Source organism: Folsomia candida, unplaced genomic scaffold, assembly GCF_002217175.1.
Source record: "Folsomia candida strain VU population unplaced genomic scaffold, ASM221717v1 Fcan01_Sc005, whole genome shotgun sequence".
Lineage (NCBI taxonomy): Eukaryota > Metazoa > Arthropoda > Collembola > Entomobryomorpha > Isotomidae > Folsomia > Folsomia candida.
The window spans coordinates 4,665,524-4,687,078 of record NW_019091197.1 but is presented as its reverse complement, the minus strand read 5'-3'; the positions used below and the strand labels follow the sequence as shown (position 1 = coordinate 4,687,078).

Below are 21,555 nucleotides of genomic sequence, written 5' to 3'. Positions count from 1 at the left end.
ATTTCAACTAAAGTTACTTGAAGTTTTTACATGTTGTACAATTGGCAATGTAATCACCTCAGTCATGTTAATATTTTAGACAGCACAAAAAAATTGCAGAGTCCCAGATCAAGAACTGTAAAACCATGCGGAATGATTAATGACTTTAATCTTGAAGATTGTATTCGGAAGATGGGGATTGATTCCATTTGAATTTTTAGTGAAATTTATATGTTAACGAACTCATCCCATGTTCGACTAGTCATCACCTATTCATTAATTATGTAACATTCGTACATGTATTCGTCTCATATATTTTGAACGGTGAACAATGCGTACGGTAGGAATAGTGCTACCTGTTATGTATCATGGCAGGCATTGATTTAATTATCGCAAAAATTATGGAAATTCCATCAGATTAAAATATCCTTTGTTCTTTCATATGTAGAATGTCTTTAATTTTCTAATATTGATATTACGGAAATTTTTCAATTTCTCTATTGGTTGTGCTAATTATTTAGTACGGCACTACATAATATGTACATACGTATGTGAATTAATGTCTTAACCTCTGGGAAAAATTTGGCGTTCAAATTCACACCGTATTTTGCACGATTACAAAATTATTAGAAAATTGTTCCTGATACATAGATAATTTCCAAACAAGGGAAAGATGATCTTTGGCACACGTGGTTCTGCATCATCTTTGTTGTCAATTCGTTCCAGGTGTAGTCTACCGTTATCTATTGTACGCGATCCATTCAAGTTTATCAACCTGCAAATATATTTACAGTGTCAACCAAACTTACATAACCCGTCGACTTTCATGTGCATAAAAAGAGTGACCCGCTGCTTTGATTTATGGGCATAACCACCACAATTAAATTTGTCGTACCAGCTATTTGCATCTAATTTAAAAGTGTTCAATTTTGATTCCCGTTACAAATAAATCTTGTTTATGTGTAAAATAATATGTACATTCACACAGAAAACTGTATTAATTTCGCCTTCAAATAGGAAAATACGATGATCCACATTTACACTGGATGATGATGACATTTTGGATATGATCATCAACATACATATTTACTTAGTCAGTTTTGCAAAAAAATAACAAATTGGCACAATTGCCAAATAGTACATACATCCATAAGTACAAATGAGTCACATTCACTCTATTTACTTACACATCAATTTATTTATCTCATCCACAAACAAGGTTCCCAAACACTAAGATCAACAAGTCCTGTGCAAACAACAACTTTAAACGACTTGATCCCCAACATACATATTTGCATAACCTTCGCACATTCGTACACATATTTATTCTGAGGAGATTAGATATCGTAAAAAGTAATGCATTTCTCGTGTCAACCGTTTAACAAAGGATTGGTAACCAGTTTCCCTTCATTGTGCGATTGTCGTCTTAATTAAAATGCTAATTACAGCTATTTACAAGATGCTTTTAAAAATGGGACAATAAGTGATTATCACTTACTTTGGGTAATTAGGAGAATGCAAATAGATAAATTTGTTGTTGCAAAAACACGAGGTCGACTTGCATACCTTGTTTTTTATTGTGGTTATCGAATCTTCGTAAATATTGGCACTATAATTATTAGTAAAATGGACAGGGCAGGAGGGGTTAAGACACGTGTCTGTCTCATCTTTCTGACATATTTACATGTAGTGATTAATGCATTATAAGATAATAATTGTGCAACTAAGAAATCACTCATCGTTTTTCATTTAAAAATCTTGTTAACAAAAATTGTTGGTCTAAAATTTCCAAAATTAAATTTACATGTTATATGTAGTAATTATTACTACACGTGTAACGAAGACAGACGTGCCTTATTATTTATGGGATATGCGTGTCTTGTCTACGAAGTCAATTAATCCTTCAACAGTTTGACACTCTGCAAAAACTCGTGTGAAATTAATTCACTTAAAAACACCTTATACTGCAAAATATTTACCCACAAATAATTTTCTCCATTATCTTGACCATCTGCCAAGTATAAGTTACAAAGTGTGCAAAAAATATCAAACAGTGACCATTTTGATGTTTGACGACACTTTGTTTTACAAAAATGCGCCTGGTTAATATCAAGGTGTGATGTTGACTCATCGCAAACGTATAAAAGTTCAATAGCCTGACCGGCTTAGTCATCCTGCTACCCGGGTATTTTACAATCATACCCGGGTGATTAATCCCAGACCGGTTTCTCTTCCCTTTATCAGAAATACATACCGCTCGCTCATATTGAGATTATCAAAACTGCCAGATTCACTTATCATGCGTGCCCCATTTGGCTGCCCACTTGGCCAAATATTTGCACAAACATTTCCCTTAATTCACACCATGACACGTGTCCACGTCTAGACGTACACGAGCCAGAAAATGCGGAAGTTTATTTAGCGGATGTCAAAATTAGAGTGAGAAATCCTTCGTAAAAGGCGGAAGGAAGAATTAGGTTTGTTTGCTTAGGTTTGCTACATTAAATCCGGAATTTTGCTACGTGTGTAATTAGCAACAGTTTTTATGGTCCGAATTCGGGTCAAATCAATAGCACTGTACTTGCCAGAGTGTTAATAATGTGTTTGCATGACAAAAATTGGCAGCAGAGTTGAGCTAACATGAGAAAAATACGGGGAACTCTTACCAACTTATCGGAGCTGGATTAATTCGGCTCGACTTGACTTATTTGTTTTGCTTAATGAACCATTTCTATTCTGACGGAGATGGATTATTCGCAATTACTGGAAATTGCAAGTGCGAGAAAAATGGGGCTCACTATCATTCATATGTATGAATCTACAAGTGTATGTACGTATGTAGATTTGTATGCATCAGTATACTTGCACTGGGACCCAAGTAATGTTGGCGAAATGTTCACTGCAATTATTTTTTGGTGACAAATTGAACATGATTAAAGATGAGGAGAAAAACATATTCGTACGTTTTTACTGTCTTATGGGAGTTAAAATTATATGTGTCTGTGTACATGGATAGAATTTCACCGTATGATCCGACTTGCTCAAGAATACTGCCGTTTCATAAATCAAAAATAAAAATCATTGCCAAATTTAACTTTGAATCTCACAAATTTTTTGCATGGTTTTAATGTTGTTCAGAATGTTAAATATTTTCAATATTTCTAATGACATATATTCCTGAGATATTCCTAACAATGAGAAATATTCTTAACAATCATGCAGGTGTCTTCAACCTTTGACTTCAATAAATTTTATGATCTACTTAGGTAGACAGTTATATATTTTAATAGATATGTAAGTTAAGGAAGCATCTGCCAAAGAATAGACCATCAAACTTACATATGTATTTACATACATATTAATACATATACATACATACACTAACACAATTTCGTTAACGACGCAAGTTTACTCCACCCACCATGCTAATTCCACTTAGAGACGCGAAATTTTCTTTTACCAACATGCCCTTATTTTTGCCAAGACCCCTGACAACAATCATCTTTTGGCTCAACGTACCATTGTGATAAGGCTCTGACAATTTTAATTCTAAGAGGTCAAAATTTGCTTCTGTAAAAATTCCTAGATAGAAAAATTATTTTGTCATTATTACATAAAATTATTAAGTAATAGTTAAATAATTACAATTAATTTCTCACCAAGCAATCTGTTCACTGAAATGGGTGAAGTAAGGCAGTGAAAGAAGTATATTTGGTGGTTTAGTTCAATTCCTCCCCGAAAGAAGAAGTTATCCATGGCCAACAATGTTGGCTTTCGTGATTCTCTGGGGCCTATAAATACAACCCATAAATTCATATTTTATATTAAAAATTTAATTTTGTATTTGTTGTAGTTTTGTGAAATTCACAATTTACTAACCGCCTGAAGTGACTGTGCCGATCACTACTCTTGAGGCTGTGAACTTTCCAGACGTCACAATTCTGACAGCTTCAGCGTCTATTTCAGAAGTACCAGTCAAGCTTGAAATCTGTATTTCTGCAGTGCTAAATATTTCGTCTGAGATGGAAGCCCTCTTACGTCTTTGAGTTGCTTCGAAACCTGCAAATGCCACGTGCTTCAGTGTACCAAGTACCAACAAAGTCTAAAGATCTATTAGAATCTGAACAGAAAGAAAGAAAAATTTGTCATTAGTAAAATGAAGAAAAATAGGAAATTTGTGTCGATAATAAGAATATCTGACTTACTCAACAGTGTGATTTCGATGGAATTAATTAAGTCCATGGAAGAGACTACTGTAGATAACTTACTAGTTAGTACAGCATATTCTTCGCCGGTTATCGGGTAGTTTCTGCAGACGGGAACAAAGCGGCCATTCTCATCTTCATTCAGTCCGGGCTTCAAGTTACCTGTAGAAAAGTAAAAAATTTTGTTACTATTTTGTAACGTAGATTATTTTGTTCTTATCCATACACCAATACAACCTGTTGCACGAATTATCGTTAAACTTTCCTGATTGGGACATTATTAACCCAAGGACTACGATCAAGCTGGACAGTACGGCCAACAAAAATCCACAATTACCCATGATTTAACGGTTGGGTTGGGAGTATTTATTTTTAATGACAATTTTTGCAATACTGATAAATATTCAAAAGCCAAAATGGAACTGAAGCTCTAAAATACGATGTAGTGTTGTGTATGTACATATGTACTTACGTGGACCGCAGGAGGAAATTCCAACAAATTTGGAGAAGGCGATGATAAGTAATAAATGACCCGATAATAAGGACATTATTTAAATTATTATTATTCAAATTAAATATTTTCTCCTCTCTTACTGAATCATATACGAAGAATACTACAACGAAATGCATATGTCCAATTCTCCCTGTCCTTGATATCAATGGAATGGGATTTTGTTCAACTGGACAAAAGAAGCAGACCCTGCAATAATATATACCTTTCTTTTTGCCTACATATATTAGTAAGTATATATATACATGTAGGTATGTACATATGCAGGTAGCAAGTTAATCTACCAGTTCCATGAAACCGTGTTTGTATTTAGTTTGAAGGAATATTTATTTCGATTCGATCAACGTTTGCCAACTGGATATTAATACATTAAAGTTGTTACAAAATAATTGTATCTGTAAATCAGGGAACTAATTTCCTAAATAAGATTCATACTTTCTACGATGTCAATATTCAACAAATGCAAACTGCCATCAGATCACATTAATTCTCAACATTTTTCAATTTCCTGGAGAAAATCTTGCACTTCAACTTCATCATGAACTTGCCTGTACATTTTTTCATCCTATCGTCTTCTTCACTTATTGCATTCTACTCCATAAATAGTTTACACACATATTCAGTCAGTTCTCTTGGCTTCCGGCGTGTAATGAGATTTCTCCAGAGTTGTATTTTGAACAGAATTAATGCGTTTGGCTCACGGCATCGCACTTCTACTTTTGTCCGCGTCCGCCTCCTCCTTCTCATGCAATGTCAATGCCATCCAACTTTTCCGTTTTTTCCCTCTGGTAAAGAAAGAAAGGAGGAGATGCATCACTGCCAAGGTGACACAAATCGAAACCAAATGAGCAAAAAGTAGAGACAAACCTCACAAAAAACGGGATAAGAAAAGAAAACGCGTCGTGTTGTTGTCTGGAGAGGAAGGAAACAATGAAAGGTTTACTTTTCGACGGGTGGGAAATATTTTTGTGGTTTTAATTAGGCCACTACTACTCCCTTGTATTTATCTGGATCGTTATTTATGTATCTAAATATACAAGGCAAGTCAACCGGCTAATTATAATTCTTGGGAAAGTAAGTCACGATCTGTCCGTCATTTGTGGGATGGATGAATAAAAAATTATTAGAATTTAACAGGGGTGCGAGGATGGATTGATTAGTTTAATGGATATTTTAGTAACAATCCAAAGTAACATTTTTGTAAAAATTTTGAAATTACAGTTTTTACTTTAATAAAATGCAATTGCGTGATTAGGGGACGAGTTATTTTTCATGCCCAAAAGAGGTGAGGATATTCATTTCGCTAATTCTCCATAATGTGGCAGTTATTAGCCTGCTAAATTTTTTCATGTCAGGCTGGATAAATGTGTTATCTGTCTAACGCTTAATATCGAAAATTTGAGGGATAAGCAATTAAGGAAAGCCAAGTTTTTTTCTGCATGACTCCAGTGAAATGGTTCACCTACACATTATACATACATACAAAAACGACGACTTGTGAGTGATGAATTAATTCCAATTTCGTCACGGGCTCCAAATCTTGAACTTAGGATAATGGAAGAACGAATTTTAGGAAGAAACTTTAATTGACTATTTCCATATTCATCGAGACGAAACAAATTATTAGATAAACAACCACCCTCCTCTGCATTCATCTGTGACCACGCGTTTTATAAAAAATTAATACACTCTGAACTTTTAGACTCATTTCCGTTCGAATTAAGTTTTCATGGAAAGGAAGTTAAGTCTCAAGATGAAACTTCTTTAATTCGTATTATTTACATGGATCACTTTATGTGCATATCTACATGCTTTTAAACGAACTATATATGAAAGCAAAATGATATGATCTGTCTATACACAAAATTTAACTTTTCCAATCAATTTGTTAATTGAGATGATTTTAAAGTGTGTTTATCTTTCACTCATAGCTCTTTAGGCCAGATATTATACAGAAATGTTTTATTATGACGCAACTGAAGAGACAAATTTTTAATGAACTTTTTCATATTTGGCGAACCGAATGAAGCTTTCACGCTTGTGTATTTGCATATACATACACAAGGAGCTTAAATATATACTTCCCTTTGTAAGCTTATGAATTTTTTCGCATTTCTCGGGAATGCATAAAGTTAAAAAAAACATCCAAAGCAACTAATTAAGTACATAATTGGTAAGGCTAATTTAAAGCAATTTTTACCACTTTTCCAGTAGAAGATATATGTAGGTATTTCATCCATTACTGCATTCTGGGTGGGCAATCGTACATAACCGTGAGAAATGTAGTTACCTATGTATTACGCACTTTAAATTACAGTAGTCCTTCAAGGTCATAGCTCAACAATAAAATGTAATTAATCAAAGCTTATTAAAACCATAAAATATTTATTTCCCAGAACTCACTCACTACGCCTCCAATTTTTATTGTATTTATGTACAAACTGACAAATGAAGTTTACTTAACTCTTCACATTTTCATTTTCCTGCAATCTTTCCATCCAAACAAATCGCCTCATGATTGAACACTCATCCATCCATCCACTTAAATTATTTGCCATTAGTGCATTGTTGCAAACTAAACTGCTTGTCAGACCTGTCAGTATCTTTGTATTTACAGAGTTTTCCTTGCACCCCTGCCGTGGTGATGGGTACAAATTGAACTTCTCGTTCATTTTCATCCTCCCATCGCTATCTTATCTCTTCTTATTATGCAAACCATGTTTGCCGTGAATCTCAAACAGATCGTTGTTCCTGCTATTGCCAACTTCTCATTGCTTTTTACCCGTCTCAAATTAATTTCGGGTTGACATAACATTATCAACATTTCAAAATGGTAAAGTTTTTTGCCCAAATCCCGGCTTTAACCTGTATGCAAGTTAAGTGATACAAATTAAATCGGGGGAGAAGACGATTATATGTAAAATCCAGTCTGTCAGAAAAAGTCGACTTGATCCATGCAAAGATTCGCTAAGTCAGCATGCACACTTTTTTCCTTAGCAAAATCAGTTATTCGTCGTCGCCATTATAAAAATCTTAGACTTGATTTTCGATTGCGAGACGAGATTTGGATTGATTCCCGAAAAAGGCACTTCGTTAAACTAATTGTGTTCGTGGTTAGGATAAATTGTTGTCGCGGTGGAGAAATAAGTGAGTAAAAAAAGAGCAAAATTCTTCCCTTGGGTTGGGCTTTGTGCGGGTGTGGCTGGACAACATCATTGTAAACGAGTCTGTCCATCTGCAATTAAGTGAAGGTGAAGGTTTGCCATGGTAAATTTAATGGCATTTATTACATATCATTATTATTTGCGTCTCGCATTTATTATGCAGTTTTTATTCCGTCTCAAGATTTACAGATGATGCCAACCCCGAAACATTTTATCCAATAAAAAATGCAAATACCTCTGCGCCTGATAGCAGTTGTCATATTCTATCATATTCACGGGATAATTTATAAAATGCAATAAAAAATCCACCCGGACATGCACACAGTACGGGACACGTGTCGCTGGCAGGTAACAGAGCCAGGCAGATAAGTCAGTCGTCTTGATTGTTATTAATGAGAAGAGATGTGCACGTCTCCAGGAATAAATTTCACTCTCGCACTTCACAAATACCGATGACAAGTTGTGGATCCGCGTTTTGTAAATGAGTCCCCTAATAATAAATGATTCTTGGTCATGGGTGACTTAAGTTGAGAGTTAAGAAGGCCAACACCACGCTTTTCGGGAAGCATGCAAATTGATGAGTACACACACACATGCATAATTTTAATCAGGGGTCTTTATAAGAAAAGATTTCTACGTACAGATATTCATTTAATTCTGTTAGATTTATAAGGAACGAGTTTATGTATGTGTAAAAATGCATAAGTTATGTTGGACGTCCAGACGCTGAGATGCCTGTACTGGAATGAAATGAAGGTAATTACACGGCGTTTGTATGTATGTAGCTGTTGCAAGGCATTTATGTATTTCTTGGTTAGTAGGAAGTTTGAGGAGGATGAGTAATGGCTTCAGTGGGGCAGGTTGACGGGCCCGACTTCATTTGCATATGATAACAGATGCATTTCCCTAATTAAATTAGGCAAAGGAAAATACTTTGTTGGTGGAGAAAGACGTGGTCCTCATTTTTTCTTTAAAGTTGTCGAAATATTTGGGCCCTGGAGCAACAAATTGGAATCAATCAGATATAAAAAGCTAGTTATCTATGTATTTTGTCCAGTAAATTGAAAACTGTTCTACATTTTTTCTTTCTTTAATTGGCCCAATTAACACGGTAAGGCGGAGAAGAATGAAAACACCATTTTGACCGAAAAAGGATTCCGTTCTCCTTATTAGTCCGCATTAGTGTCAACTTTTGAGTAAGCCCTTTGTTATCGGGAGACACGAGTTTAGATAAGCCGTGAAAACAAGTTGGGGATCAAGTGAGTTTGACTGACAGGAATTAATTGGACAGGATTTTATCTTAAAATAGAGATTAAACGGAAACTAAGTACTTATTTATATAAAGGAAAATTCCGCAAATGTGACAAATATTTGCGAAATTAGACCATAAATTTGCATATTCTTCTGAAAAGCTTGTCCTCGCAAAATCTGTAACAATCGCCTGGACAAAAAGGGATGTAATTTGTCAGCTCAGACACCATTATTGATTAAGCTTAATGGACAAAATGCATTAGGGAGCGTCCGTTAATAAATGCACAGCGGGTGGTAGGGCAGTAATGTTGTTAATGCTTTGTTCTTTTGTTCCCTACTTGCGAAATGTGGTTTTTAGATTGGCAAACGACTGCCGACCTGCCACACTAAAGTTCTTCTTAATTCGTATTCGTTTCATGTCATAATTTACTGACTGAGTTAAAATAACGGCAGGAGGAAGTTTGTCGACTCTATTACTTAACGTAACTGCAGTCTGGATGGAATGTTGATGAGCTAATCAAAATTAATTAACATTGTTACTTTATTTGCATACAAAAATAGATACATTGTGAAGTTTCTGAATAGAAATATTTATTTCCGCTGTATCTGTAAATTATTTAACATTCACGTCAACGGGAAAACTGTAGAAATGTATTTTATATTTAAAATTACAAAGTTATTTATTTCAGTGTGCACAAATTTTCGATTTTAATACGCTGCACTGACGTGAATAAAACGAAAAATGTTATGAACTAATTGTAAGTAAAGATGTATGTATGTAAATGCATCTTTATAAATTGCACGCAATTTTAAACTTTAATAATCGACGTGATAATAAAAGTTAAGATAAGTTCAAGATTACAAAATGAACTAAATCAAATGTTTTTTCTTTATTTTCAGGTAAACAAATGTCCTTCTTGCTCTGGTTTGGTAGTCACGCTATTTTGCGAAAGGACAATGACAGGCAAGATTAATTAATATGCAAACTACGTGCATCTTTACGTCCCAAATAATTTCAACATCCCCAATTGACGATTTCTAAGTAAAATTAAAATTATTTCTCGAAATGACCAAAACTAGACCACCAACCGTGCCTCCCAATTAAGTCAAGCTTTGTTTGTCCCCACGTCACAACCAAGCTCTGATGGTGTGGGAGATGCGCCGAGATTAGAATCCAATCAATTCGAACAATCGTAAATATGCAGTCAATGTTTTTTTTTACTCTGCATCCATCCGCCTAATCCGATCATCTCTCTCTGTATATGAATCATCTCGTTATTCACAAAAGCCACGTAAACTGGACACATTTAACCAAGTGGGTGAAAGAATAGTTGAGATTAGAATGATTTGATTTGTTGAGATAAGAATACAAATAGTCATGACCAGTCTGGTTTTTATACGAGTTTTTTACGCTTAATAAATTATAAGGGGTCAGTGTCATTTAGAAATATCGGAAATTCGTTGCGATTTCTGTACATTTCAAAAAACTACACCCACTGACTTTTAAAAAAATTGGGGTATACATAAATTTGCTAAACTGAACAAGTGTTTACATTGTGCAATGTTTAATTTTTTCTGAAAAAATGCATCCCGCTTGTTGACTTTACTCACAAAGTGGTATTGTATTGAAGTTCAAGACAATGGGTCCATTCTATGTACACGGAGAACGATCTCACTTGTCGGCATATCCGACAAGTGAAAATTTTAGCCCGTTTGTTTTAACGCATTTAGCATGTGGGTGTTTATGTATTTGTCTTATTTCTGTAAAACTGCGACCATTAATTTCAAAATAAGTAGGCACAGCTTTTCCAAACATCACAGAAGAAACCGCTGATTAAAAAATAAAAGTTTGTTAGTCACTCACGCGGGAACAAGTCATTGTTTCTTTATTTCCTTGTATACAATGAATTGTGCGTTGGCTGATTTCTCACTCTGTGACGTCCCCGTAAATCTGTTCTTGCAAAAATGTTTTACCCACAGAATCAGAATTTCTACTTTTTGTCCACAATTGGTGCGTCTAGCTTGGAGAAAAGCCAGGACATGTCGTCTATACATTTTCTTTGCACAATTGCACACACTTTGCACAGAGGACAAATCACGAAGGGAGACGGTTTTATGGTAAATGCACATTTGTACATGTTTAGTTCATGGTTAGCTGTCCAGCATTTACAAAGTTCTTAAGGGTTATACTTGTTTAAAAAAATTCTAAGGAAATTTCTCAAATTGTTGCCAAAATTTTGAAACTACGGAGACGGACTTAATCTTTTTTAAGGACACTTTTTTAAACAAGGAAATATACCTATCCGTTGTCATACTCATGTTTAGCTTGGTGCGTCTTTATCATCTTTGTGCTTATCATCCTTCACTTCACTAATAGACCGCATGAGTCACGAGGATGAGTCAACCACTGTAAACGACACAAGTTCTTAGGATTATTTTCTTTCTCCAAGTAAATACATGGTTTCTTACTCTAGGAATTCATTTCTAGTCCAACGAATGGTAACGGATACCTCGTAACTTTCGGACCATGTTAATAAATTGCCTTACATAGATTCATAATGGTGGTTATTCTTTACAATATTATGACTCACATACACACTTACCCGTGTAATATAGAAATTACTTACTTATTTGCAAATTACTTTTATTCCTGGATATGTAGGTAATTATTATAGTGAAACTAAATAATCTTAACTACTGAACGTGCGCATATCGAATTAACAAAGCTACAAACTAACATGGTTCCGGAAGTTGAAAGCCTCGGCTGAATTGTTGTAATGAAAAATAGTTAATAAATAGTTTGATAAGACAAAAATCACATATTACAGATTCTGTATTCATGAATTTTCCTTAAAGCAGCCTTCCATAAATTTCGCATAAAACAGGTCCAACACAGAGTAATTCCACCTTATCCATGTATCTCACATATACCTTAAGTAAATGTTCCAATTTGTTTTACATACATACATACAGCATAAAATGCTCCTACTGACTTTCAAATCATTTTATTTCTTAGCTTACTTACTCGAAAAGTGATCCTGATGATACGTAATCGTCCAAGAGGTCGTTACACAACTTTTTTTTCACTTTTTCCCATACATACAATCTCCTCACTGACTTCCTTTCTCCACTGCGTACATACAGACACACTTTGCAAATTTACTAGCTTTTCCTTTACTGCAGTTCGAAACTCTATTTATTACATTGGCAGAGCGTTTTATGGGCAAAAGTAGGTATGGATTTTTAGGATATTACTCCACCATAGATGGATTTATTAGTTTCATGTGAATCCTTCTTTTACGATGAGCTACTTCCTTCCGCACTTAACTTTTTTCCGCACTCAAGTTTCCACAAGAGAAGTTTTACATTCTACAAAAGTTCACACACGTGGACTGTGGACAAACTTGTAGCCGAGTAAGTAACTTAAAATTAATGGGTGCACGCATCACGTAAGAAATAAATATTTTAATGCGTGCTCAAACTTTGTTCAGAGCTTGGATATTCTCGTCCATGGCTAATTTGTGAGGCTGCATTTTGAGCACATGTGACACATTATGCGTTCCTAACAACGACAGAGATCAATAATCAATGAGTTTTGTCCGGGTGCAGCCTTGTCTCGTTTCATGTATGGATGGATGATTATAAAAGTCATTAGTTTTCACTTGCAGTCATCCTTCTGTCATCCCGTTAAAAAACGGGACTCCCTCCCACTTGAAGAGCGTATAGAAAAATTCGGTGTTGATGAAGTGAGTGGATGACAGATGTTTCATAGAGATAGTAAATGACGACTTGTGGTCATTTGACCGAGAGAAATGTGTATGTATGTGTGTGTATATTTGTGATTTTCATGATTGTGAATCCTTGATTTGATTTGTACTACGAAAATGATGCGTATTTCTAAAGACTGATCAGCCCATTTTATGACCATCATTACAACGGATATCATGATTTGAATATAATTAGAAAACTATATAAAATTCAGGACAGATCTTAAAAAATTGTGTCATTTGTTACGATTAGTTTCGTAATCTCGATGATTTTACAAAATTTTATCAAAGCTTATCCAAACCTTTTCTTACACCACATTATTGAAATCCACACATTAAATTTATGATTTGCAGGAATTTGTTTACAATTTTTAATGGAAAATATAACGCAAAACCGAAAAAAACCGAAATGAAAAGCAAAACCGATTTCACTTTAACCTAAGCATGTGTTCACTTCTTTAAGCAATGACTACATGCATCCATACGTTTTCCGTTATTTATTCGTTACGCTGACATGATCAAGGTTACAATTTACCTACGTAACATATATATTTACGTTCTTTTATGTATTATGCATACATACGCGTCTTCCTTGTGATTTGGGTATAACGTTTGACTAGGCGGATGATGCAGTTTTAAAAAATAAAGGAAGCATCTCGAACGAACTGCTGAGTGGGTTGGGCCGATCTTTCCTCTCTGACGACTAGTTGTTGTCTACTACGTGTGCTTCTATTCTTAGAAGTGACCGTAAAAAAGAATCATAAACTCAACACTTTCAGAGAACAAGAACGTGCCCAAAATAATCTATGTATGCATTTATGCAGTCAAATCTTGTTGTTAGCAATGACGGAAAGTGCATGCAGTGTACGACTAAATAAGTTTATTGAAGACGGAGAAAGTGCATTTTTGTTATGGATGCAGACGTTTTAGTATTTCTCGTATATACATAATTCCTGGATTTGCTGTACGAATTGACGGATCATTTTTACAACATTTTTACACAAGTTCTTACTGATGATGCACTAATGATTTTGCGAAAATAAAGAATTATTGTGCATTTCGTACATCAAGTCATGCCGCTATACATATGTAAATATCGGGGTGAGTGCATAAATATATTTACTTGGACGGGACAAGAAGCCAAAAGTTCTTCCAAATTAAGTGGGATCTCTTCTGCTCCATTATTCAAAACCATTCCATTCTACACAAGTCCACAAGATACCAGCAAACGAGGAGAATATGTAACTTATGTTGCCTCGAAATTCTTGTAAATTTCTGGACACCACAAAATACCAGAATCTTATCCACCCTGGAAAACCGTATAAATTCCAGGAAACCATCCTTTCACGACCGGACTGGAATGTTCAACATAAACAAATTCTCAGTAGCCCTCGAACTCTGTGAAGCTCGGAAGTTTACCCCTTTTCCCATTTCCATGCATGCATGCATGACAAGAAGATGAAGACTGATCCAACCCCATCAAAATATTCCAGACTTGCATTTCTACTCGCACGACTCTTCTTCCCCATAAATTTTCCTATAAAGGGAAAAGTCAATTGAGAGAGATGTATGTATGAAAAAGAGGAAGGATGCAACTCGGCCACGAACTCCAACCTTCAAACTGGTCTGTCAAAGCCTAGCCTTTTCAAACCTGCAGTGAAATGAGGATGCAATTTCTTCGTTATTCTGAAGATTCTGCAAGATGGGAATTTTTTTCATCTGACAAAAAATTAATCTGACAAAATTTTGCAAAAGTTGCAATTTTTAAGACTAACAATGCAAGTCTTTTACGTGTACAACTCAGATCTGGTTGGGACCAATTTTATTTTGTTCACCACAAAAAATAAGCATACCCGTGAGGGATTCTGAGGGATATGTATCGCTCCACGTTGCATCAATTTCACCGAATTAAATACAAAAAATTGCAAGTAAAATTCCGGGTGTTGCGGTCGATGCAGCATAGATATTTTTGAATTATATGTAGCCACACCCCATTCAAAAATTGGAGGAGGAAAATTGGAAAAATGAGAAAGTCTATGCATACTCGACAAAACAGGAATTAGACCACAACTTGCATTTGACATTTGAATACCTCCATAAATACGGACATTTTGATGCATAAAAAGTTTCAAAATTTGAAAGTTGGCGGTTTTTGAACCTACACATAAATCGTTAAAAATCTCATGGTTCCCACACTTTTACTTCTGACAACCTAATGCCAGATTTTTCTTCTTGGGAAGACCTATATTTTCAGCTTTTGTTGTCCGGAGTAAAAGTGTGGGAACCATGAGATTTTTGGGGTCAAAGTTTCTGAGGGAGGGGCTTATACGGCAAAAGCCGTAACAAACCATACCCACTAAACTATAGAGAAACAAAGTGAGACAGGATTCTCCTACGACCCTGACGCGAAGTGGTGGTAGATACCCACAAGAACCCGAGTTTTTCTCTTTTTCTCTCGAAAATGGAAACACGTTTCGTGGCACATTTCCCTCAGAATCCCTCCCGTATTTTTTCATTTTTCATAATGCGCTAATTTGAGCGCGAGGCGCGAATTTTAAAACATTTTTCAGCCAAAACCTTGATTTTAAAAAATTTCGCAACTTTTCGAATTTTAGCGCGAATCCAAAAATTCGAAAACATGTCTCTTCAGAATGACTTACCTGACTTATGAAAAATCCAATTGTCTCGAAATTTGGATTTCAACATTTTTTGCCATTTTTTGAAATTCATTAAAATTATAAATTCTTTCAAATTTTTAATTTTTCAAAAAATAATGCATGTGGATTTTTTACAAGTCAAGTAAGTCATTCCGAAGAGACATGTTTTCGAATTTTTGGATTCGCGCTAAAATTCGAAAAGTTGCTAAATTTTTAAAAACCGAGGTTTTGGCTGAAAAATGTTTTAAAATTCGCGCCACGCGCTCAAATTAGCGCATTATGAAAAATGAAAAAATACGGGTATGCTTATTTTTTGTGCTGAACAAAATAAAATTGGTCCCAACCAGATCTGAGTTGTACACGTAAAAGACGCATTATAAATCTTAATTTGATGGAACTAATTTTACTAAAGGCACTACACGAATAAAAGAATATGGTACACTACACGGTCAACCGTGTTTTTTTCCTTTTCTTATCACTTTCACCGATCCATAGATTTATAGGGCTATCCATAAGAATTATATGGAAAGGACAAATCGATCAAAAAATTGATATCCAGAAAAGCCAACCATCGCAAAGTGATCAAAATATGAAAAAACATTCTCCGTAATGCTCATCACAAGTTTCCGTCTTCTTAAAAACTGCTACATTAACAAGGACAATTAGTAATACGCTTTAAATAAAAGACAAATCAAGTTCCAAATTTTCAAAACGACAGTCGGACACCACTTGTCCATCGTAATGCCTTTACTTCTTCCAGTCTCCACATTCAACAACTTTCTATTCTTAAGTATTTAGAAACAGACTCATCCTTATGCAAATATTTGCTTCCATTCCCTTTCCTTAGTGGACAACCACTTGTGTAACTGTCACCCACGCAATTGTGCCACAAAGTAAAAACAACTTCAAATACATTTCTGGTAGTGCTGAAGACTGAATGTCACTGTCATCCGGAACGACATTATTATGCAATCCATGGAATGAATGGGTCTCCCTGCGGTTTGTGCTGCACTTCGAACTGACAAGAAGTATAAGTGCATATCTCTCTTCTACACGAACATTTCTACTTGTTTTACATGCAATCCACTCACCAAAAACTAAAATGCACGAGCAATTTGTAAAAGACAACGACTCCCTTGTTCACAATAAACACTGCACTTTACATACATTCACAAGTCCCCCTTTCACATCACAAGACAGTGACAGTCGTTGAAGAAATATTCCATACATAATCGTCGCATTTCACTTTCTCAGAGTCGTCCTTTACAGAAAAAGTGCGTAACATAAATATTTTATTCATTCCCAAATAGCGTGAAACACTAATTGCACCCTAATTGCGGGTCGGTTCCTGGTGAAAGTGAAATATTGCTGGAAATTCGATACCAAAGAATATCTATGTACGCACGGTGAACGAATCATGATTTATTCAGTGCAGTCGACAATTTAGAATCTATGGGAAAATCTGCAGTTGTTTGGAACACAAAATCTCGATACCAATTTTACGGTGGCCACAAATTACTCTGTCAGATGATGCACATAAAATCTGTCAGCACTGAATTTTTTTCACTTTTCATCGCCCCCGTGTATTTTTGTGATTTGATGCATACGTAACCTTTGCTCTCGAGTGAACCTTATGCTCATAAATAAATGTGTACCTGTCCTTCCTAAGAAGATTAATCAGCCCTTGGTCAAGTGGGAGGGTAGGTGGATGTGACGTTAATACCGATTTTTCTCCATCACATCCCCCTCCACAAATTTTGTGATTTGTGTCCCCAATTTTATTTTAAAAAACTTTCCCACAATCAGAGAGATACTCGAGGGACATAAATTTCTGGGGTGAAAGCAGCTCCCTATTTATATCTAACGGGACACTGCCACGCACCACATCGCGTGACACACTCGTTTATTTAATCGTCCAAACCAGACCACCAGCCAAGTTTCCAGATTTTCTGGGGTGGCAGTTTGTCGTTCGTCGTCTCGTGATGGTATCATCAATTCAGAAATGTAATGATTTTTTGCGTTCTTTTCCAGAAAAAATAATATTTTGAAATGGGGAACCACATAGATTTTGGGTGTGGTGTGTATCTACGTATGTAAGAGGGACCGGATGGAGGGAATCAGTCCGTAGTCAAGGGCGTCATGATCGTCATCGTCATATCGGAAATGATGATGGAGATGAGACGAGAGCATCAAAGGGGAAAGCAAAGTCGTTATTGAGGCAAGTTCAATGCCAAATGGAAGTGTGTCACGTGATGATCGGGGCATCGTTAAAATCAATACCTTCAGGGAAATGTTAACATGGATCGATGTAATTGAGCATTGATTATTATTTAGTGAAGAAAGTCAGTTTCTAGGAACATTTTTTAAGAGAAAGTTCTGTAATTATGGAGATGATTTTGGCTGCAGACTATCACTTTGCCCACTAATTATAAGCGATATTTTCTCCTAATCCCAACTTCCAATCAAGGGCACATCCAATTTATTTATTTATAATCCGGCTTAATTATTGTCACATATTTAACCCGATTCTAGTTTAAGGTCAACCCTAAGTACTTACTTAAATGTGTGCATTTTAATCCATACAAACTTTTCCAACAATGTGACCACTTTGCCGCATAAAATCGACTGTCATCATTTATTCTCGGAATGAATAGTGACATGGATCTCGGATACCGTAATTACCTTAATTACCCGGGTATCGATTGCACATGACGTGTGTCGTGTCATGAGTTTTCCTACCGATAATAACTGGTTGGTTGGCAGGGATGTGTAGCAGCTTAACTGTTCTCCTGATTGGGATCCAGATTGTACAAATGATAACATTAATCAAACAGACGAAACGAGCGAATTGTTGAAAATGTCTCAAATTCGTGGGCGAGATTTTCCCTTTTCTTGATTCGCCTCGTCACGCCAACCGGGTATTTGCTATTGGTCATTTATACTACCCGTTTCATGTAATAAACACACAGAGAGAGATAAATAAATGGTCAACCTCTGTTTGTACGGGGGATTAAGCCAGAGAATTCTATTAAGTCGGAGAAGGGCCAACCTTAATTGTCCTGGGATCAATAAAGTGAAAGACTCCTACGTATATTTCGGCCCTATTATTTTTAAAACGGCACACCATAACCATAAACCGCCACATGACCTAAAACCACCTAAAATCCACCTAAAATCGGCCACAATTAAAAATATCACACCCTCCTTGTCAAATTTTATGGGCACAAATGTCATAAACTTGAATATGCACTGTGTTACGTAAAAACCGGTGATGTCACATATTCGTCGTCAATTTTTATACTCATGCACAAAATATGCTGACCTGTCAGACACTGATTAATGATCCCTCCACAGCTTATAAACTTTTGTTTTGTTCTTATTTATTTCGTTGACAATGACGATGGTGACGAACGACTCCGTGCAAAAATGCGGGACAACAATTAAACTAATCTGCATGACGGAATAAATCAGCGGTCATTGGAAACAATGGGAGAGCAGAAATTCATTCATTCATTCATGAGTCATGATGACTTTAAGGGTGAGGATTACGCATAATTTGTGTCATAAATACGTAATGCAGCAATTCTATATATTCGTGTTGGGGACGGACCAAGATGATAAATTATTCGGATTCTTTTCATTCACTGACCACGATACGAGTACTCAAATGCGTATTAGAAGATGCAGATTCAATGGCTGGCGAGTTGCATAACTTTAATGACAAGTTGTCAGTACTGGTTGATTTGAACGAGTCGAGTTGATTATTAGATATAGAAATGGTTTATGTAAGAGGAAGAGCAAGAAATATGTATGCAGACATGATCGAATCCATGACTTGATCTCACTCGGAGATAGAAAACGTAAATATTTTCTATTCACAAACTTAAATTCCAATCATACACATTTTTAGGAGGATTGTCCACGTGGCAGGAATATTCGGATGGTACATAAGATCACTCAGGTGATGCAGATGTTTATTTATATTGTAATTCTACTGCTGAGTGTCTCATCTTGTGAGTATGTAGATAAGTGCTTTGATTGTGAACTGCAGCTTAAAAGCAGCATCAGAACATGTATGTAATGATCGATCAAAAAACGGTACAGATTTTTTCCCCTCGTTTTTGCTGCTACAAATAATAAATATTTTAATCGAAGTTTTATTGTAATTTAATATGCGTGCATAATCCCTTTAAAAAGCAATAAAATTAATATGTACCATTTGCACGAAAGAAAATGTCGAAAATTTTATCAAATCCTTAATCCTATTTACATCTCAAAGTCAAAAGTCAAGTTTCTCTAGCAAAATAAATAAGCTGGTCCACTCGTTTATGTATTTCCTTTATTCCACTGCGACTCGACTGCATCTGCATCGAGCAAAAAGTTGACATCCTTGATGTCCAGATTTCCACTGCAGCAGAACCATGCGTACGTACATATGTCCAGCATATACAGATTCCATTTCTTAACATACATTTTTTTCTGATTTCTTAACTTTCAACATCATCTTTCCTTCCTTCCCCATCAAAATCTGGTCCAGATCTATCTATCCAAAACCCTTTTCTGGATTCCATCACCACTTCCATCTCGTCCAACCGTCCAACAACCTCGCTGCATGTTGTACACACTTTTTTCTAGAGAACAGCATAATTCGTCCATTCTTTCCTTCTGGACTTGACTTCTTGGCCGAGCATGAATGCAAACTGCTATATAAGTCTCAATCCTTTTAAGCTGGAGATCCAATAAAATCTACACTTTATTTCCTCCCTTCTTGGCACATTCCCGGCTCACATTTTACTTTTTTTTACTGCTAAATAATAATGCTGACCTTGTTCTCTACTGGACTCATTTCATCTCCGGTTTTTATTATTATTTTACAAAGTGAAACAAAATGCCGACAAGGATGTGTAGCTCAAGCTCAGTCAGTGAGACGGATGATAAATATAGATGCGTATTCAGTTGGATGTCAACATTACTGGATTTTACGAACAAGTTGATCTTACATATTCATGATGTAAGAATAGGTACATTGTTTGATATCCCTTTTTAATAGGATATCCCGCTGAGACGTGCAACTTTGTAGCTAAAATTTGCATAAAGAAACACATTCGCATTTCTTCCGCTCCATTTCGGTAAACGAACATTTACGTATTCCACAAAACCATTCTTCTCTAAAATATTTTCGCTCGTTCTGGATCGAAATATCTCGAATTTTTCTAAACTCCTAAAAATTTTAATTGACACAAATTATCTCAATTACTTACAACTAATTACCTTCAGTACTCGCTCTTACATAAATTTTACTCAAATTTCACGCCAGATTTCATTTTTTTCTCAAATTCGCATCGTGATTCCGGATTTCCGTTACAGCTCTGTTCATATCATCCAGCTCATCGGCTCCTCAGCCGTGTTAAATTAAACAATACGATAAATACAGCCTGCGCACAGTATGGTGGCCGTAAAAATTTGTCAAGAGTCTACCCAGCCGTACAAACCATGCTGCATCTCAAAGAGGCAAGTTCAGTGTCACCATATATTTATTTCTCGTCGAGCTCATTCAATTGAGTCGGATGGAGTAGATGCAGATGCAGATCTTAAATGTGTACAGCCATGCAGACTAAATTGTTACGAAGCAGCGAGATTTTTTTGTCTTGCCAGCAGCCTCTTAAGTTGATTCGGTGATGCGTATCTAAATCCAAGACGGAACAGGGTAGCAGAGCGAGGGAGAAAGAGTGTGAATAAATAAATGTCTTACAAAGTAGCTACACAAGTCCGGTAGTTGTTTGTACGGAAAACCATGTTCTGAATAAAAGAGACAAAATGACACAAATTGTGAGACTAACATGTGTAAAGTTTCCCTTAAGGAAAATAAATACTAGTTTAGATTTTCTCGTAAATGTTTTTTTTGTTACTCTAATGGATTAGGGAATAATTTAATTAGCAAGCTAATTTCCTCAATGTGTAGACAAAAATGCAAATTTGGTAGGGAAAATTAAGTTTTTTTGCGAAAAGTAGTATAATTTT

At 35.7% G+C, this 21,555-nt stretch overlaps 2 protein-coding genes across 4 annotated transcripts in view; one reads left to right on the top strand and one right to left on the bottom strand.

The window, feature by feature from the left end:
* The window catches only part of LOC110850579 (receptor-type tyrosine-protein phosphatase F), a 90,212-nt gene that overhangs the window by 7,062 nt on the left and 61,595 nt on the right, over nt 1-21,555 (top strand). The window lies entirely within an intron of this gene.
* On the bottom strand, nt 3,069-4,853 carry LOC118435557. 3 transcript variants are annotated; one of them, XR_004834861.1, is made up of 5 exons: nt 4,657-4,853; nt 4,185-4,346; nt 3,859-4,099; nt 3,639-3,770; nt 3,069-3,561 (listed from the first exon to the last, which is right to left on the bottom strand). XR_004834861.1 is itself a non-coding variant. In XM_035851772.1 (5 exons), exons 1-5 carry the CDS (start codon nt 4,730-4,732, stop codon nt 3,374-3,376), a joined length of 738 nt encoding a protein of 245 aa, XP_035707665.1. In that variant the 5' UTR covers nt 4,733-4,853; the 3' UTR covers nt 3,069-3,373. The 3 variants fall into 3 exon arrangements, 2 of the variants coding, with proteins under 2 accessions (XP_035707665.1, XP_035707666.1); XM_035851772.1 differs by having other exon boundaries at nt 3,859-4,038; XM_035851773.1 differs by having other exon boundaries at nt 3,859-4,038; nt 4,248-4,346.